Source organism: Ursus maritimus, unplaced genomic scaffold (genome assembly GCF_017311325.1).
Source record: "Ursus maritimus isolate PB19 unplaced genomic scaffold, ASM1731132v1 scaffold_2, whole genome shotgun sequence".
Taxonomy (NCBI): Eukaryota; Metazoa; Chordata; class Mammalia; order Carnivora; family Ursidae; genus Ursus; species Ursus maritimus.
The window spans coordinates 34,985,464-35,002,700 of NW_024424452.1; the positions used below are offsets into that span (position 1 = coordinate 34,985,464).

A 17,237-nucleotide genomic window follows, 5' to 3' on the forward strand; every position below is an offset into this window, starting at 1 on the left:
GCCAGGCGAGTTATCCTTCATCCACTTGCTGGATGACAGAGCTGTCACATGGACAGAGAAGGGGGATCCGAAGGCAGCACGGTGAGAAACGGCTTACGGCACTGCAATCAGTGAAGGCAGCAGAGCGTCACGCTCGGGGCCGGAGGGGAGCACTGTGTGGGGCGCAAGGGGCAAGTGCTGGCACTTTTGGCTGTGTCCTAGGTTGTTCAGGGACACAGCTCTGTGCTGCTGGTGGACCGATGGTTCTGAAAACCTCCTGGCAGCTGTGCAGACTTCTGGTCAGCTGCAACGGGCACATTTCCGACTCCACTGCCTTTGCCCTCTACCATGCCTCTCTCTCACCCAGGACTATGAGTTAGAAGCAGAGAAGCTAAGGTCTCTTCTTGATCTGGAGAATGGAAGGAGCAGCCACGTGAGCAAGAGAGCCAGGCTCCATTCCCCTGCTGCCAAAGTGAGGGAAGAGGTGAGCTCTGTGGGCTGGGCCTTCTTGGAGCTGCCGGGGTCTCTAGGGAGCACGGCATGCAGGCCTCCAAAATGTACACCCCAATAGGGAAACTGGGCTGAGAAGCCCTCCTGGATGCAAACAGCTTCAGTAAGAAAAGATAACACTTGTTCTCGGGCAGCAATGTTGATACACGTGGAAAGACAGGCTGCCGGAGGTATCTGGGCCAGAGCTGTGGATTTGGGAGGCTCTCACTTTGGAGGGCTGATGTTATTAGTTCCTTCTATACACCAGAACATCACAGCGCAGAGACAGGGACTTTGCCTTCTCCCTCTAAATTCAGTTTTTCCACCAGCTGAGACCGCAGTCCAACTTCAGGTAGCAAGAGGCCAGAAGCCACCCTCCGTCCCCAAACCAGACTTCCCAAACACTGTCCAGCTCGCTCTTGCTTAGCCTGCTGACTTCTTTTTGCTAACTACTCTCCTGCAGGAAGCGGCTCTTGCTGCCAAGTTCACGGAAGTCAACGCCATCAACAGACAGAGGCTGCAAAATCTGGAGTTTGCTCTGAGTCTTCTGAGACAGGTAATGGGTCTTAGTAAGACATTTTTTCTTTTTAAGATTATATTAATTTTAGAGCAAGAGAGAGAAAGAGATGGGGGAGGGGCAGAGGAGAGGGAGAGAGAAAATCCCAAGCAGACTCCTCGCAGAGCTCGGAGCCCGCTCCCACGACCCCGGGATCACCACCAAAGTCGAAATTAAGAGTCGGATGTTCAACCCACTGGGCCACCTAGGAGCCCCTTTAAATAAGATATTTTACTCAAAACTCTGCCAGCAGGTGAGAAATAAGACTCATTCTGCTTCCAAGAAACAGTCTGTGAGCTGGTGGCAGCGTCCCTTGCTTGCTAACATGGCTGGACAGCACCAGGCCAAGTACTGGCCCCCGCCTCTGTTGACGTGAATGTAACACACATGCCACAAACATTTGCTGAGTGCCCAGGAGCAGGTAACTTATTTTCAGAAGCCCACGTCTGTCTGTCCACACAGTGGAAAATGAAATAGCACCACTGTGGAATTCTCTGTCTCTACTAAGTGCAGAACAGGGGACAGCCATCTGTGCAGGACAAATACATCTCAAAGATGACCCACAGCCTCTGGAAACACGACCAGAGGATGGAGACTGTGGTTTCACTTCACACTCTTCTGTGGCTGTAAAATACTTTATCATTTAAAAAACCTAAACTACTTGTTTTTAACATTGTCAAAAGTAACCCTAAAACTCTAGTGGCCTCGGCACTGAGGGAGCCTTGGCGGTCACAGGACAACCTGTCTGACATGTTCATAGGTGACGGAGGTGCAGTCTTACCAGGTGGGAACAGGCCAGGCAGAGTGTCCAGCTTTAACCACTGTCTTCTCCTCATCAGCAGCCAGAGGTGGGAGCGAGCCACGAGATCCTGCAGGGGAGCACACCAGGCTCCACAGTGGAGGAGACGTGGAAAGTCCAAAAGGAGCTGGATGAGGAGATTGAGCGAAGACAGCAGCTGGAGAAGGAGGTCAAGAGCGCCCAGGAAGAAATCAAGACTCTGCAGAAGCGGAGCCCCCAGGAATCGGTGGTGAAGAAGGAAGTGCTAAAGAAGGTGCCAGACCCTGCGCTCGAGGAGAGCTTCCAGCAGATGCAGCAGACCCTGGTGGAGGAGCAGCACAAGAACCAGCTGCTGCAGGAGGAGCTGGAGACGCTGTGGCTGCGGCTGCACGCCCTGGAGCAGGAGACCAGGGACGGGGGGCAGGAGTACGTGGTCAAGGAGGTCTTGCGCATCGAGCCGGACAGAGCCCAGGAGGACGAGGTCCTGAAGCTGAGGGAGGAGCTGGAGGAGCTGAGGCGGCAGAAAGGCACCCGGGAAGCAGAGGTGGCCCTCCTGCAGCAGCGCATTGCGGCCCTGGCCGAGGAGAAGAACCGGGCCCAGGAGAAGGTCACCGAGAAGGAGGTGGTGAAGCTGCAGAATGACCCCCAGCTGGAGGCAGAGTACCGGCAGCTGCAGGAGGTCCGGCAGCGGGAGGGCAAGCTCAGGGAGGAACGTGAGGAGGAACTGACCTTCCTCCAGGACAAGCTCAAGAGGCTGGAGAAGGAGCGGGCCATGGCAGAGGGGAAGATCACAGTGAAGGAGGTGCTCAAGGTGGAAAAGGATGTGGCAACTGAGAGGGAGGTCGGTGACCTCAAACACCAGTATGAGGATGAGGAGGCCAAGGCTCGTGCCAACCAGAGGGAGAAGACTGAGCTGCTCCGCAAGATTTGGGCCTTGGAGGAGGAAAATGCTAGAGTGCTGGTGCAGGAGAAAGTGCGGGAAATCGTCCGGCCGGACCCCGAGGCGGAGAGGGAAGTAGCCAATCTCCGCCTGGAGCTCGTGGAGCAGGAGCGCAAGTACCGGGCGGCCGAGGAGCAGCTGAAGAGCTATCAGAGTGAGCTGGAGGCGCTCAGGAGGCGGGGCCCCCAGGTAGAGGTCAAAGAAGTGACGAAGGAAGTCATCAAGTACAAGACTGACCCTGAGATGGAGAAGGAGCTTCAGAGGCTCAGGGAGGAGATTGTGGACAAGACAAGACTCATTGAAAGGTGTGATTTAGAAATCTACCAGCTGAAGCAAGAGATCCAGTCCCTGAAAGACACCAAACCCCAGGTACAGACCAAGGAGGTGGTCCAGGAGATCCTCCAGTTCCAGGAAGACCCCCAAACCAAAGAGGAAGTACAGTCTTTGAGGGCCAGGCTATCAGAGGAACAGAAGAAACAAGTGGATCTGGAAAGGGAGAGGGCCTCCCAGGAGGAGAAGATCAGGCAGAAGGAGGAGGAGTTGTCCCAGGTGAAGGAAAGGGTGGTCCAGCAGGAGGTGGTCAGGTACGAGGAGGAGCCCAGCCTGCGGGCTGAGGTGAACGCCTTCACCGAGAGCATCGACATGGAGCTGCGGCAGATCGACAACCTCCGTGGGGAGCTGCGGCGGCTGCAGCGCAGGCGCGCTGAGCTCGAACGCCAGCTGGAGGAGCTGGAACGCGAGAGGCAGGCTCGCAGGGAGGCCGAGCTGGAGGTGCAGCGCCTGAAGCAGCGCCTGGCCGACCTGGAGAAGGAGGAGGGGGAGGCCCGGGAGAAGGTGACCCTCAAGCAGAAGGTGGTGCTGCAGCAGGACCCCCAGCAGGCCAGGGAACACTCTCTGCTCAAAGTCCAGCTAGAGGAAGAGAGGCACCGGCGGCAGGTCCTGGAGAGCGAGCTCGAGACCCTGAAAAAGAAGCTCGTCAACCTGGAGAAGATGGAGGTCAAGGAGAAGGTGGTCTTCTCCGAAAGCATCCAGGTGGAGAAAGGCGACACCGAACAAGAGATCCAGAAGCTCAAGAACAGCCTGGAGGAGGAGAGCCGGAGCAAGAGGGAATTGGATGCGGAAGTGAGTCGGCTGGAAGCCAAGCTGTCGGAGCTGGAGTTCTGTAACTCCAAGTCCTCCAAAGAGCTGGACTTCCTAAGGGAAGAAAACCACAGGCTGCAGCTGGAGCGGCAGAGCCTGCAGCTCGAGACCCGGAGGCTCCAGTCGGAAATTGAAATGGCGGCAACAGAAACACGAGACCTGAGAAACATGACCACGGCGGACTCTGGGACAAACCTGGACTCCAGACTGTGGTCCCTGGAGAGAGAACTGGACGACCTCAAGAGACTCTCCAAAGACAAAGACCTTGAGATTGATGAGCTGCAGAAGCGCCTGGGCTCCGTGGCCGTCAAGAGGGAGCAGAGGGAGAACCACCTGAGGCGGTCCATCGTGGTCATCGACCCCGATACGGGCCGGGAGCTGTCCCCGGAGGAAGCCCATCGGGCCGGTCTCATCGACTGGAACATGTTTGTCAAACTCAGGAGCCAGGAGTGTGACTGGGAGGAAATATCGGTGAAGGGTCCTAGTGGAGAGTCCTCCGTGATCCATGACAGAAAGTCTGGCAGGAAGTTCTCCATTGAAGAGGCCCTGCAGAAAGGAAGGCTGACCCCGGCTCAGTATGACCGATATGTCAACAAGGATATGTCTATCCAGGAGCTGGCTGTCCTGGTGTCCGGGCAGAAATAGGCACAGCCCAGCCCTCTGTCTTCTTGGGAGCCTACCCAGTACCACCATGTCTTCTCCTCCCCGGCCCTGTGCAGACTTCTGACCTGTGTAGAGCTGAGCACGTCCCCCAAGCCATCACTGTCATTCAACCCGGGTGAGGGACCTGCTTCGTCCTCTGATGATCAGACAACCAAGATGCCCCTCTTCTGTCCCTTTTCCTACACACTTCCATCAATAGACTCCTTGTGTGACACCTGGAAGCAACCCGAAAAACTAAAGCACATGACACATGATGACTGAAGCAGACAACCCCACTCCGAGCACCAGCCTTCACCCCCCTGCCAGGTAGGGGTACTTGGGCAGAAAGGCCTCCCTTCCACACACCTTTCTGTACATCAAAGGACTGGGCCCCTCAGGGCTGCTGACCTGCATTCACATCCCCCCAGGTTCTGGCTGAGAGCAGACTTTCTGTCAGAGGCCTCCTGGTGAGACAGATCCATGTTCTAGGGCAGAAAAGGCACAAAGAAGCCAGAACAATGCATGGCCTTCGGTGGAAGAGTGAAGGTAAACTGTCAGCCAGACTGTCCCAGGAAAACACACCATCAGAGACTGTGTGGTGGTTCTGAAATTATTTTCATAAAGGACTATGTTGCTGTTAGGCTTAGTTTCAGTGCCTTACAAGTCTTCTTAGCCCATTGGTATTTAGGTATACTAACTATACACTTGATTTTTCACCAAATGAATTTTACGTTCTCTGTTATCTCATGTATTACATAAGAAAATGGGGCTAGGGAGTGCTATTTATAGTACGAAAATAAACACCTGGTGGCTTGATTCTAATTTCATGGTATTTCTTCTTTTGCATGTGAGGCTTATTATTTCCCTTGCTCCCTCTTGGCTTTTGGCCAAATTGGACATTCCACATCCACCAGCTCCTAGGGGAAGAAGAATTAGTGGCAAAAAACATAAAAAGAGAAAGAATGTTCTGGAAACCTTGAAACAATTTATTGAGTTGCTTTATACAAGATTAACCATTTCCACACCACCCCCCAACACCAACATAGTCGCGCCGCACAAAAGCCACAGCCCCTCTCACACCTCAGGAGCGGCTGCACCAAGGGCAGCCCTGCAGCACCGCAGCCCCCGGCCCCGGAGCCCACCCTGCCTGCCGGTCCACCCGGCCATGGCTGTATAAGTCATTCACTCTTTCGTTACCACAAATAAAGCATAAACAAGAAAAAGAAATCTCATAAACTCCCCATCAAAGAAACGTTTCCCTGAGGCAAGAGGCATCACTAGATTCCTAAAAATGAGGGTATTCTGCTCCAGCTGCACACTCAATGGTACATGGGGAGGAGGGAGCGCTGCAGGGAAGGGACCTTGGGTGTTCTCAGGTGGAAAAGCCTGGAGAGTTCCCACTGCTCAGTGTTCACAGGCGGCCTCTGCACGGCTCTGAGCTCAGCAATACAAATCTCTTCTTTGGCTCTTTTGCTACTACCTAAGACTATTCTGTAAACAAACTGGAAACCCAAGTTGCAAAAAATAGATATAATGAAGGGATAAGGAAATCCACTCTAGCCCAATGTGAAACACATGTTGGTTCTTACATTAAAAAAAAAAAACCAAAAAACAAACCCACAAAAAACAGCAGAGGCCTAGCCACACAGCTGACAGAGGTGTTGCTCCGCTGGAAACCGGGCAAACCCCTGCATGAACTGTGAGTTACTGAGCACTGTACCCTGGAAGGCAGGAACCAAGAGAGCTGTGTCTCCACACACATGTACGTTCTGAGAAGGCGCATTACTCAACATCTGCAATCACTTAGCTGAAGCAGCTGGTTCACACACCTTGTGGTACACACTTCACAGGACAGGCAGGTGCCCTAACCATCCTTGTGAAGCGGCCACCGGCCGAATGCACTACGGGGTAGCAGTCCTACTCTGACTCGAACGCACTCTCCAAGCTCATCGGCGCGCCACCCTTAAGTCAACGCACAGCCCTGCTGTCGGGAGAGCTCCAGGACGGCGAAGCCTGTTTCTACCTGGCAGACGCTTCACAGAGGTCTGTTCCCGCAGCTCTGCCTGAGGATGGTTTCTAAACAAAACAAACTGGAATGTCTGTGACTTGGAACCCCTCATATCCTTGGCCCTCCAAGAGATGAAGGGCTTTGGGGCTCTGCGGTCCACCTGTATGAACTCTGAAAAAACAAAATGGGGGCCCTGGCTGTACTGGGACCTGGGATTTGGGGGCCCAGATGACCTTCAAGTCAGGACGGCACAGATTATGATGTGCAACTGTAAAAAACTCAAACTGGCTATGTCTTAAATACAGACATATCATTTTAAAAAGTCTTTATCTGAGATCCACTCAGAGGGCTGAATGGACGTGTATCTAATTCTGCTCCACCATAAAGGCACTGGAATTATGTCTTACTATAATATGACATGCGAAAAGCAGTCCCATTCTATCCAATGCATTAATGGTAATGATGAAATCTGGACCAAAATAAGGGTCTTTAAAAATCCTGTCACAACTGTTGAATCTACAAAGGTCTTTTCTCTGAAAGAGCTTCATTGTCACGTTCAGCAGAAAAGCTGGCCCCCACCACGATGAGCACACGTTAGGTGTTCTGAATATTTTTCAAAAAACAAACAAAAAAACAAGGTAAGTCTCCCAGCTGTGTGTTAGCCTGGGTTTTTGTCCTGTTGAGCACACAGCCTGAGGATGGGACGGACACCATGACCATCCAGTGATCCCACTGTGGCCAGGAGTCCCTGACCACTAGGGCACCATGAGGTACTCTGACCAAATGCCAGGGGTCAGGTGGATTTAAAGCACGTGTGCCAACTGCTCCGCCCTGACACCAGAGCTTCGGTCGTGACCCAGCACGCGCCCCAGCCCACAGCTGCCCCTCCAACGATTGTCCATGACAGAGCCGCGGAGCCCGGAGCACCAGGCCAGTCAGTGCCTCTGGAGAGGCCCAGGGCTGCTTCCCTAACAGAAGGCACATCACAGTGCCAAGAGACGCTCCACTTAGCACTCACACCTTCTCCAGAAGAAAACCGATCGGCAGAAAGAGCATAGTGATTATCCAGTTTCTGAGACCTACTTGTCCAGCTTCCGCCCAGACCTAAGTTAGTCGGGCCTTTCCTCTGAAGAGGTCACAATTTCCGTGGTACACCGGGCCCTTTTCCATGAAGTTGAGAAGCATCTGGAAAAGAATAAGCAAAAACGACACAAGTCTTTCAGGATTTCTGATTCCCTTAAGGTGGCAGTAACAAAATCTCAAGATCACTTAAATAGCAAAAGCCCCCGAACACTGAGTGTTCTAAGGCTCTCATGAGCCCCCAAACCCCTGAGATTGAGTGCCCTGCTACTTGCAGCGGCTCGCTGTGTGCAAGGCGCTCTGAGCTCTGTGAAGGCAGCTGCTTGCTGCGTCTGCACACCCAGAGCCACTTCTGTTCTCCGCTGCCACCACCATCCCCTGGCACGCTGGACTCCACTCAAGCAGCAATGAGCGCTCTCTCACCATCAAAACCCTCAGGCCCTATAAAGACAGGTTCAAAGGCACTAGCATTCTGAGTCTGCATGGGAAAGAAAGCAAAGCAGACATAGTCACACAGCTGAAATACGCAGGCAGCTTTTCATTTACAACCACTCAGTGGAATCCTCCAACGTGAAGAAGGTCTAAAGGAGACAGAGATGGTACAACAAAGTGCTTTTCCTTTTTTTGTTATTGAAAATACCACAGGCCAACAGTCACATTTCCAAAGGCTCTTCAATTAGTTTGTTTCTGTTTGAAAGTGCGACATTCCCAAAAGCAAGCAGAGGCAGTGCCATCTTTCAAACCACACACTCTCACCTAGGTGTCTCTGTGACCCCCACATTATCCTCTTAGCTACTACAGCAGTCGCCAGTTTGCGGAGTAAGTCCACTGTAGCTACGGCTTCTCTAGAGGAAAATGGAGTCATTGTTGATACAGGCTTAGCCCCTTGGGTCCTTTCTCTAAAGAAGCAAAATTTCCATCTTGAAAATTTTCAGGGGTGCCTAGGTGACTCAGTAGTTGGGCATCTGCCTTCAGCTCAGGGTGTGATCCCAGGGTCCTGGGATCGAGCCCCGAGTCGGACTCCCTGCTCAGCGGGAGGCCTGCTTCTCCCTCTCCCACTCCCCTACTTGTGTCCCCTCTCTCGCTCTCTCTCCCTGTCAAATAAATAAATAAAATCTTAAAAACTGTTTTTTTAAGATTTTATTTATTTATTCGATAGAGATAGAGACAGCGCCCCGCCCTGAGCTGAAGGCAGACGCTTAACCGCTGTGCCACCCAGGCGCCCCTTAAAAACTTAAAAAAAAAAAAAAAAAAAAGAAAAATTTCAATCTATTGTTATGCCCAGATGGCCTCTGGCATTCACTAGGAATGTGTCAGCCTTAGGGACACTGGGGCCAGAGACCCACAGCAAATCTGGAAGCAGACACAGACTTGGGAGGCATCAGGCCACAGGCATGCCCAGCCAGGCAAGCTCCCTATCTTATTCCCACCCTGGCACCTGTGCACCAGGGCTACCCAGGCTCAGCTTCCTGAAGAATGGCTTTCCCCTGGCTGGTGTAGCCTCCCTGGTCCTCTCTGGAGCAGGTCTAGAGTAGTAAGCAAGAAGAGCAGCAGGCCAAAACCAAGATCCCATGAGGCTTCCCAGCAGCGTCCCATTAGGCATATTTAAGAATCATGTTCCAGCACAAGGCAAGGCCAATCACTTACTAGGAAGGTGCCAGCTGGGGCGTCTGTGCTGCCTTCCCACACCAATACCACACCCCCTTCTGAAATCTATCTACAGAGATGAACAGCAGGAAAAAAGGAATGCTGCCAGGTCCTGCTGTGCTCCCTAACATCTGCTTTCACCCCTGAACTCAACTGAAAGATGCTCCTCTCTGGCATACATGCTGGCATCACAGGTTAGGGTCCCTCCTAAGACCCTACCCCTGTGACCTTGCTGCTATTTGGGCTCTCCCTTTCACTTAAAGTATAGCTGGCAGCACCTGGAAGTTGCAGCAGCTTCAATGTAAAGGCCTTTCAGTGCCCCCAGTTAGCTCCTGGATATTAGCACTGATGTGAGCACCAACTTTAGCTAAGGGAATTCCCCTGCCTCCAACACAGGCCATTACAACCTCCCCTGTGATCACACATGGTAAGGCTGACCCAGTGGCAGTTCCAAGTGGGGAACGAGGGGAAATTTCAAAGTGGAAGCCTATGTCAGTCTCTCTGAGTACCCAAAGAGCCAGAGCCTTGAAGCACAAACCAGGACAACACAATAACAACGAGTTGAAGACACTGAACTCCCTTGCAGCAGACAAGGCATCTAACGGGTGGGAAGCAGAATGGCGTACGGGGTGCATGGCACTCTGATCACCTGGCAATTACCTGGCAGACTCTGCGGGATGTGGGTGGACACGGCAGCGTGTGGGAGAGGCGCTGCACGGGGTGGGCTGGAGTGCAAGCCAGCCAGGAGACCTGAGAGAAAACAGGAGGGGAGAAAAGAACAAAACACACACATTGAAGACAGGAACAGAAAAGCTGCTTCGGTGGTCGAGAGCCCAGACAACCCACTGGACGGGTTCTGGGTGAGAACCCCAAGGGGAGGGGGGGCTCAGCATGGTTCCCAGGAACATTGCCCATGGTCACACACCAGACAAACACAGGAACCCACCACATGACAACAGAACTCATCAATCACAGCACAGGCTCTCCTCCAGCATGAGGAGAGAGGAAGGCACCACTTACTATGGTTGAGGCCGTGGTGGAATGTCCCAGGGGCAGGACCCGTGACGATGGCATCCTTGGAAACCCCTGCTTTGGCAGAGGACTCGGCGCTGAAGGAGAGCACGTGGAGGGGAAACTGGGAGATTATCCCCAGGGAGTTGGAGTTCATGGCTCCGGGCAGTTTCGGGCTGCCAGACTTGTAGGATGCAGACAGCAGATTTAAGGGCGAGGAGCTGGCCAGCAGCACAGCCCCACTCGTTCCTTTCTGGGGAGGAAACACGGCATAGTCAGAACGCCAGCTCCATCCGCAGTTCACTCACAGACCAAGGCTGGTAGCGGACGTGCAGGGCGGGGACCCACGTGTAAACCACACCTTATGAAGGTGCCCTGTGCTCTGCTGCCCCAGAGGAAGGAAAAGAACAGTCTCTAAACTGGCATGGAATGGCTCCTAGGACAGTGTCCACTTAAAAAGCTGGGTATTAAATATGCCTCCTTTGTGCAAGAAAGGAAGGATATCTTCTGTAGACATCCACAGATGTAGGCATATACCAACACTGGTGTGTCCATATTTATATGCATAAAACATACACACATGTATTTGTATGTATTGATCTTTGTTTTTAGAAAGAAACAGGAAAAAAGTGGAACTAAGGAATATAGTCACCTTGCAGGGGAGGTAGGACAGGACAGAGGCAGGTGAGACCTTGCTGAACATACCTTTCTACAGTTTCATCTTTGTAACCACATAACCTTTTTATATATTGGAAAAATGAAAACAACTGCTCTCTCCCATGTCCCCAGCCTGCATCCAAACTTCTTGTAAATTACCCACAGGCAAGCCTCATTAACCACTAGACTCTGTCAAGTTGCCTTTGTCTGACCTGCAGAGTCATTTAAAACCCAACCAAAAGAATCACTCTTCCATGATACTGATCTTCCTGGGGCATGAACATCTCCACAAAGCTGACGATCTCAGAGGTGACAGCATTTTCATTTACTTGTTTGGACAGAAAGGAGTTTTGTGGCTCGTCCTATACCAGCCAGGATCATAGCAACCCTGCAAACAAGTCCTTTCCCTCTGCTCAGCCTCAGAAATTTCAGGCTCTCCTAAGATTCCTACCACCAGAAAAGTAAAGACCTGCAAACAGGAAGCCCAGTCCTCCTTCCAATTTCCAGGCTCACTGTTCCTACCTGACCTTCAGTGTCAGATCTCACTCTCCGAGCAGGGCAAGGCAAGCGGCCCTGTCCACAAGACCCACGGGGGGTGGGCTGCTGTGCCAGGACACTCACTGGCAAGGAGGTAGACGATGTCACGCTGCTAACCGCGCTGGACTTCAGGGAGGAGGTCAGTAGCTTTGCCACTCCCTGGGTCCCACCACTGGAGTCTCCATTTGGACCACCCGGAGGGGCCACCAGGGTCAGCTTCTGGGAAACAGGTGGTTTTTTCACCGCAGAGCCTGGGACAGGCCTGCTGGCAGACTGTCCTGTGGAGGGAGGCTGTACACCGGGGAGCAGGTTCCCGGAAGTAGAGCTCTGGACTGGTGTTCCTCCAGAGGAAGAGCTGCCAGAAGAAACCCCGTGTTTAGAGACAGAGCTGGCAAAGGGACTATTCTTGTAAGATGGCCCTGAAGAGCTGGATGAATGCTGTTTTGCTGGATGGCTCAGGGCGGTGGAGGACGAGGCTGGGGTCTTATGAGAGTTGCTGCTGGAGGCTGGTGCGCCTCCTGAAGAGGCCGGCGTGGAAGGATGGAAGCTCTGGCCTTTGGTTGCTGTCTTCACAAGCTGGAGGAGGGAACGATGGCACTGTGGGGAGGAAGGCTTTGGGCCCTGGAGCTTATTGACAAAAGGAGCTGGAGGGGTGAAGCTCTTTTGCTGTTGAGTGCCTGCATGAAAAACTTTGACTTGGGGGCCAGGCACAGGAGCTGCCACCTGGGGCGCAGGAGACGTCCGTGGCAAGCCGTGGTGCTTTGCTTTGGACTGGTGCACTTCTGACAGGCCCTTGCTGAGCGTGGCCTGACAAGACAGCTCTTTGTAGCCAGAGCTGTCTGTTTTTTTCTCCTGAGAGGACTGCCCCAGTGCCAAAGCCTGTTCTGCCAGAAAATTGAGGGGAGACTGCAGAGAACTAGAGGCTGACGGGGCAGAAGGGCTGGGCTTTGGAAAGTTCCTCTTCTCTTCTGAACACATGACGCCCACCATCTTCTCTGCAGGTGCTTTTGAGGGTGCCGGAAGCGGGAACTCAGAGCTCCCACCTGCTCTGCTGCTCAGCACAGCCAGTTCCTTAGACACCACCTCCAAGGAGGAGGCTGAATTACGGATCAAGTCTCCATCCAATGAGTCCTCCAGGTTGATAGGAGCAGGATTAGCAAGGCTGCCAGGTGCCTGGGCTGAGAGCTCCCGGTTTGCAGCCCCAGTGCTCAGGCCTCCTCCTGGGTGTTCTGAAGGCAAAGCCAGGGGGCCACCAATCTGGCCTGGTGGGACGGAAACCTTTTTATCGGGCTTAGTAGACGATTCCTAAAGGAAAGTAGAAATTCTGATGTTTAGAAATGTCCGAAGGTGCTAACACTGGCCCTGTGCGAGAACACAAATGTGAGAACACCACAAGGCCCAAAGAACCAGGCCTTCTTGTACAATCACAATACAAGACAGGAAGAGAGAGGTTGCCATGCCTGCTTGGACATGAAAGTGCTGAACTCCTTCACCCCCTCTGGCTCCTGTCTGTCTGGCTGGGGCTGGGCTTACCAGGCATGTTTTCTTGCTAAGTACCCATCCACCCACAAAGAAACTCTTCTTCTCTGTTTCTGAAAAAGTATAAGACTCGAGCAAAGACATGCTCTCCCTACTGGCCTCACACTGTCTCTGAGTTCTCCTGGCTGCAATCAGAAAATGATGCATGGCATGAGAATTGCCTTAAATTGGCTTTCTTTTCCTCCTTGGTCTTCTCCAGCGTCTGTCTCCTCAGCTGGGTGCAAAGGAAGAGTCCTGTCATGGGAGTGGGAGCAGGGTCTACCTCATCACTCCCACATCCCACGTGCTTAAGGCAGTTTGTCTGAGACACTGTAGGATCTCAACAGATACTTTAGAATACAGAATTTACACAGCTTATTCTCATGGACCTGTTTATGTACAGTTAAGGACACTATGAAGCCTCATGGGCTGTTAAAAATTTCAGTAAAACAGCCATTATTACTACATTGAAAGGCTTCTGCAATGCCTAAGATGGTTTTCAGTTCCCTCCATCTCTGCCAGGCAAACACAACAAAGGCATCTGTCCCTTCCGGTGCAGCTCCAGGCGAACCGCACCTGGCTAGCAGTGTTCTTCCACGAAAGGAGTATCATCACACTGTAAGACCTTCACATCTGCAGGGGCTCTTCACTCCTCCAAGGGCTGTCAGGAAGACTTCATTTAAATCCGACCACCATCCCCGCCCCCCAGGAACGGGCCAGGTGGGTACTGTCTCCTAGAACTAAGGCTGGAAGGTACTAAGTGGCCCGCTCAGGCCTCTGCCCTGCCAACCTCAGGCCCTTGTGGTGGGCCAGGCTGCCTCTTGGACAGCCTCAAGGGTGCCATCCTGAAGAGCTGTCCCCCAGACCCAGCAAAGCTCAGTGAGCTGCTCCAGTCGCCTAAGAGGTTTCATACACATGGCTGGTGAGAAAGGAGAACAGCACATAACCTAAGTGGGCTGACTCACCTTCATCTTGATTTTGGAAGAGGCCATTACTTTCTTCTTGGCCCTGTTCAAAGGAACGAACACAGAAAAGGTTTAGAGGAGATCCACACAAAGGAGGTGAAAATAACAGTTGCCCTGAGAAGAGAAAATACTGAGACACTCACAGGATTGATGTCAAGTGCCCGTGGCCTCGTCTGCTCTCCTTAAACAGAGTCCTGAAACAGACAGAGAACACTTGGCAGTCTGCGGAAACCCCCTGAAGGCAGGCACTCCACTTCTAGAGCTTTCCTGCCATCCCTGGTATTCAGTGGCTATTACACCTTAAATGTCAGTAACCTGATGAGCTTAATTCCTACAGTGGTTACACTGTCCACTTGAAAGCAAACCGTCTAGGAGTGACCCAAAAAAGCTATGGCACTGCCCCAAAATTTCTCATAGTGATTTTTCTCCTAAAGGCAGGAGTGCTTTCCTTATTGCTGATTCTCATCCCTTCCAAGAGTCAAATATGGAGTGACCACAGCATGTCTTTTTCCAGGGAAACACAAGAGAATTTTCTTTACACCCCTCCCTAGGCACTTTCAGATGCCCAATCTGTAAATAAAAGAGCAAGTCCACCTAAAGAAGGGACACAGACAAAGAAAGGCTCCATTATTTTGGATTCTGGGAAGATGGTGGAATAGGAAGCACTGGGAATTATCTACCCACCTGGACAACAACAGCACTGAATGAATCTAAAACAACTATTTTGGGGGTGTCTGGGTGGCTCAGTCGATTGAGCATCCGACTCTTTGATTTTGGCTCAGACTCAAAGTGGAGTGTACTTGAGATTCTCTCTCTCCCTCTTCCTCTGCCCCTCACACCCTCGCACACGCGCGTTCTCTCTAATAAATAAATCTTAAAATAGAATAAGTATTTTGGAATTCTAGAGCATGTTGAAGGCTGACAACTTATAGGGTTGGGTAAACTGCAGTCAATTGCAGCTCTTAGCACAGTTGCAGCCTTCTGTCCCCAGCCCTATGGCAGGCAGCCGTACATATGTCCCCAAAGCAGCTTACAGGAACTAGGGTGGGCAAAAATGACTCTGTCCTCCAAGTATCGGGAATCTGTACTCTGATTGCTGACTGCTGCTTTTCATCACAGAGAAGCAGAAAAAGAGGTGGGCAGCCACAGCTGTCCACCCCCCACCCAAACCACCCACCTGTGGCAAGCCACTGCCCCTCTGGCTGAGGTGACTTCCAGGGATTTGAAAAACTGGTGCCCTTTTCCCCTCCTTCACCGTTCATTTTCCCACTTTCTAGAGAGAGATATTAAAAAACAAAACATTCAAAATAACTGTGTATACGGGGAAAAAGGAGAAAGTGACTACAAATGCCTAAGGAAGGGCTCAGACAAGACCTGGGAAAACATTAAGTTTACACTGCAGGCTGCTCCCAAGCACAGAGACTGCCCACAACCTTCGCAAAAACAAAAACAATATACAGAATGGGGGCCATAGTTAAACTGTATGTTTGAAAGTTGCTGAGAGTCAATCTTTTTTTTTTTTTTAAGATTTTATTTATTTATTTGAGAGAGAGAGAGAGAGAGCACGAGCGTTGGGGGGGAAGCATAGGGAGAGGGAGAAGCAGGCTCCCCACTGAGCAAGAAGCCCGATGTGGGACTCCATCCCAGCACCCTGGGATCATGACCTGAGCTGAAGGCAGACGCTTAACTAATTGAGCCACCCAGGCAGGTGTTCATTTTGTTTGTTTTGTTTTTAAAGTAGGCTCCAACATGGGGCTTGAACTCATGACACTGAGATCAAGACCTGAGCTGAGATCAAGAGTTGGATGCTTAAGCAACTAAGCCACCAAGCTGCCCCTAAGACAGTCAATCTTAAAAGTTCTCGTCAGGGCACCTGGGTGGCGCAGTCGGTTAAGTGTCTGCCTTCGGCTCAGGTCATGATCCCAGGTCCCTGGGACTGAGTTCCGCATTGGGCTCCCTGCTCAGCGGGGAGTCTGCTTGTCCCTCTCCCTTTACCCCTCCCCCCTGCTCATGCTCTCTCTCTCATTCTCTCTCAAATAAATAGATAAAAATCTTAAAAAAAAAAAAGCTCTTGTCAAAAGAAAAATTGTAACTATGTGAGGTGATGGATGATCCCTAGATTTACCGTGATGGGCATTTCACAACACATACAAATATCAAACCATTATGTTGTACGCCTGAAACTAATATTATGTTTTATGTCAATTATATCTCAAAAAAATCCAAGCAATGAAAATAATAACAAAAAAAGGTAAACTATGGGGAAGTGAGAGAATCTGATTTTTAGAATTAGCACCTTCGATTCAAATGTCCAGTGTTCCACACACATGCACAGAACAAAATCATAAGGCATACAAACAAACAGAAAGTATGGACCATTCAAGGGAAAAAAAAAAAAACCAGAAACTCTCCCTGAAAAAGACCTAATGGCAAATACACTAGACAAAGACTTTAAACCAATGGTCTTACAGATGCTCAAGAACTACAGGAAGATGTGGACAACGTCAAAAAAGACTATATGAACAAAATGGAAATACCAATAAAGAGACAGAAAACCTAAAAAGAAATTAAGAAATTCTGGAGATTTAAAGTGCAATAACTGAAATGAAAAATTCCCTGGAGATGTTAAAACACAGATGTGAGCAACAGAGAATAATGGAAATCACCAAGTCTGAGGAACAGAGAGAAAAAAGACTAAAGAAAAGTGAACAGAGCAGAGGGACGTGTGGGACATCACCTGCTACAGAAGTCCCAGAAGGAGAAGAGAGGGCAGAAAGGGCAGAGAGAACAGTGGAAAAAATACTGGCTAACAACCCCCCCATGAAAAAGATGAATATACACATCCAAGATGCTCAACGAACTCCAAGATGAATCCCACACAAACATTGTAATCAAACTTTTAAAACACAAAGACAGAATCTTGAAAGCCCAAAGAGAGAAGTAAATCATCACATTAAATTATCAACAGATTTCTCATCAGAAACGTTGGAGGCCAGAAGACAGTGGGCTAATATATTCAAAGTGCTAAAAGAGGGGCGCCTGGGTGGCTCAGTCGTTAAGCGTCTGCCTTTGGCTCAGGGCGTGATCCCAGAGTTCTGGAATCGAGCCCCACATCAGGCTCCTCCACTGGGAGCCTGTTTCTTCCTCTCCCACTCCCCCTGCTTGTGTTCCCTCTCTCGCTGGCTGTCAAATAAATAAAATCTTAAAAAAAAAACAAAACAAAACACAAAGTGCTAAAAGAAAAGGTCCAACGAGAATCCTATATCCAGCAAAACTGTCCTTCAGAAGTG

At 51.0% G+C, this 17,237-nt stretch overlaps 2 protein-coding genes across 3 annotated transcripts in view; one reads left to right on the forward strand and one right to left on the reverse strand.

Moving 5' to 3' along the window:
* PPL (periplakin) overlaps nt 1–5,340 on the forward strand; it is a 43,004-nt gene extending 37,664 nt beyond the window's left edge. Inside the window, exons 19-21 of the mRNA XM_040634443.1 lie at nt 347–463; nt 932–1,024; nt 1,864–5,340. Coding sequence (XP_040490377.1) covers nt 347–463; nt 932–1,024; nt 1,864–4,527 — 2,874 coding nt within the window. The 3' untranslated portion in view covers nt 4,528–5,340. The remainder of the gene's footprint in view (nt 1–346; nt 464–931; nt 1,025–1,863) is intronic.
* A 152-nt stretch (nt 5,341–5,492) lies between these two features.
* UBN1 (ubinuclein 1) overlaps nt 5,493–17,237 on the reverse strand; it is a 36,265-nt gene continuing 24,520 nt past the window's right edge. The window contains exons 13-18 of one of the 2 annotated variants that reach the window (XM_008696861.2): nt 14,091–14,141; nt 13,948–13,990; nt 11,450–12,769; nt 10,280–10,523; nt 9,920–10,009; nt 5,493–7,717 (exon numbers count right to left, since the gene is read on the reverse strand). In XM_008696861.2, the coding sequence (XP_008695083.1) occupies nt 7,668–7,717; nt 9,920–10,009; nt 10,280–10,523; nt 11,450–12,769; nt 13,948–13,990; nt 14,091–14,141 (1,798 nt within the window). In that variant the 3' untranslated portion in view covers nt 5,493–7,667. The remainder of the gene's footprint in view (nt 7,718–9,919; nt 10,010–10,279; nt 10,524–11,449; nt 12,770–13,947; nt 13,991–14,090; nt 14,142–17,237) is intronic. The other variant, XM_008696862.2, reaches the window with a different exon arrangement.